This window comes from Lathyrus oleraceus, chromosome 7 (assembly GCF_024323335.1).
Source record: "Lathyrus oleraceus cultivar Zhongwan6 chromosome 7, CAAS_Psat_ZW6_1.0, whole genome shotgun sequence".
Lineage (NCBI taxonomy): Eukaryota > Viridiplantae > Streptophyta > Magnoliopsida > Fabales > Fabaceae > Lathyrus > Lathyrus oleraceus.
This window is the reverse complement of record NC_066585.1, coordinates 327,769,348-327,771,673: the sequence shown is the minus strand read 5'-3', so window position 1 is coordinate 327,771,673 and position 2,326 is coordinate 327,769,348. Positions and strand designations below refer to the sequence as shown.

The window sequence follows — 2,326 nt, the reverse complement described above, 5'->3', positions numbered from 1 at the left end:
TTTGTCCCACCTCAAAATCATAAAAAATGAGTGAGTTAGGTTCTTGGGTAGTTAACCCAAAATTAGGGTTTGAGTCAAAACATGTGTATGTGAATTTTGCCAAAATGGAGTTTAGACAAAGAAACCTAGTGTTTGGAGTTTACATAAAGATAAATTTGATATAATACGACTTGATATTAATAAAATTTGGAGTTTACACAAAGAAACCTAATGGTGATGACCGGGATCACCTAACCGACCTCCGGTCCCACATCCCCTAGCTACCCTAACCCTAGGCCCTAACCCATGTTGACGATTCTGCACCAGTGTTTGTTCATCTGAGGGGCCAGGAGCGTCATTACCTTCTACAGGAGAAGATCCGTTGAGGTATTCAGCCAAGTCAGCATAATCTTCAGTATTCAATGATGGTGTACCGGCGTAGCTGAGCTCATGACCCATGCCAGAGAAGTTGGGATGTGGTTGACTCATGGATGGGAGACCGGGACGGTTGAAGGGAGACATGGGTGTGAAAGATGCGTCTAGGAAAGGTTGGAAAGGTTGTTGGGGTGTTTGGAAGAGATAGGGTTGTGGGATGTTTTGGTTTTGTGATGTTTGGGCTTCTTGGCTACGGTAGGAGGAGGGGCGGTTAGTGTTTTGGCTAAGGCGACTTTGGTAGGGTGATGGTGTGGGTGCGAAGCGATGTTCGGTCTGAGGTTGATGGTCAATTTGTTGGTGGTGGTATGGGGTATGTTCTTGGTATTGGGGTTGGGTGAATGGCATGTTTTGGTTGTATGTTTGTGTGTTTGTGGAACGAAAAGTTTGACGGATAGGTGGTTGTGAGAAACCGGGCTGAGAATGTTGTTGGGGGTTAGATGTTGATCCTTCTTGTGTGTAACTTGTCTAGCGTGGGTCGTAGAGGTACATATCATCGGCGATGAATTGAAAACCAACCGATCTGTACCAAGCCATATAAGTACGACTTGGTTTTACCTCATTTGGCATGACTGCGTCAGTTAAGACATGGTCATGACGGTGCTTCCACTTGCGACACTCCGATCTTGCGAAGGTTTGCCAAGGGTTGAAGTTCCATTGGTCTTTCACTTTACGCATATGCCATTCTCCTAGACTAGCTGGGGGATCTGGGATATTCTGGACCATACCGAACTGCAGCTTCACACGATCGGTGTTGTGCATCTCCATAGTTGTGAACCGTATTATCGGTGTGCATGTTGTCCATACGGCTGCGTCTTCTGCGTTGACCTCATGCTCATGATCCAGATTAAGGTATGGACGCCAAATGAACTGAAATGTTAAAGAAGATAGGATTATATGAATGTAGAAAAAGTTAACATAATAAAGTTATTTTTCTTACGTCTGTCGGTCGAAGGTGATCCAACAGGTTGCGATACTGAGTAATACAGTGTCTCGGACATCTGCTGTAACTCATACCACGTGCCGACCATCTACACCAAAAAGTTAAACAAAATTAGTTTGAGGTAATAAACTTTAAGGAAGTAAGTAAAGATATAGCAATTTAAACAACTTACTTTTTTGCATATGGAAAAGTGAAAGGGTTGTTATTGACCGGTGCTAGAGATGGTAGTCTTGACCAACCCCATGCTTGTAGCAACACAACACATCCAGAAAATGTAGATGTGTCTTTGTGGGAATTTTTGCACAACAAACTATAGAGATAGGCTAGACAAGCAGATCCCCAACTATAACTACCTATTCTATCTACATGTCTAAGTAGAGGTAAGTACATAATATGCATGCTAGAACCACTACCTTCGGGAAATAAAAAGGATCCTATTAACAGCATAATGTAACACCTAGTTTTTATTATTCGAGCATCTTCGGTAGAATGCTCATCTAAATATAAACTATTATAATATGACTTTAGGCGTGAGAGTAGTATACCTTGACCTCTAGCATTATCATCTAACAAATCAGTTTCTAAAAGCTCCATGCAAATTGAATTTGCATAGTTGGTCTTACCATTAACAGCTTTGCCTTCAATTCGTAGTCCTAAAAGCATGTAGACGTCTTCTAACGTCACGATACACTCACCGGTTGGAAACCAAAATGTGTGTGTCTCTGGCCTCCATCTTTTGCATAAGGCTAGAATGAACTTGTTATCTATAGACCAAGACATAATCTTGCTAATATGACCAAAACCGGCGAGTTCAACATAAGGTTGAATCATCGGGTCCATTGGGACAAATTCATGGACTCGAGTTCGAAACCTTGATACATCCTATAATAGAAATAATATAACACTTGACTAAGTTGGTATTTCAAAATAAAATGGGGTTGGTGAAGATGAAAGATAAAAAGTTAACAAAAG

At 41.5% G+C, this 2,326-nt stretch overlaps 1 protein-coding gene across 1 annotated transcript; it reads right to left on the bottom strand.

Annotated features, from left to right (window-relative positions):
• Window positions 1-262: 262 nt before the first annotated feature.
• Window positions 263-1,550, bottom strand: LOC127106883 (protein MAIN-LIKE 2-like). Its single transcript, XM_051044178.1, has 2 exons — window positions 1,352-1,550; window positions 263-1,281 (listed from the first exon to the last, which is right to left on the bottom strand). The coding sequence occupies exons 1-2, from the start codon at window positions 1,424-1,426 to the stop codon at window positions 880-882; spliced, it is 477 nt and encodes a 158-aa protein (XP_050900135.1). The 5' UTR covers window positions 1,427-1,550; the 3' UTR covers window positions 263-879.
• Between the last annotated feature and the right edge of the window lie 776 nt (window positions 1,551-2,326).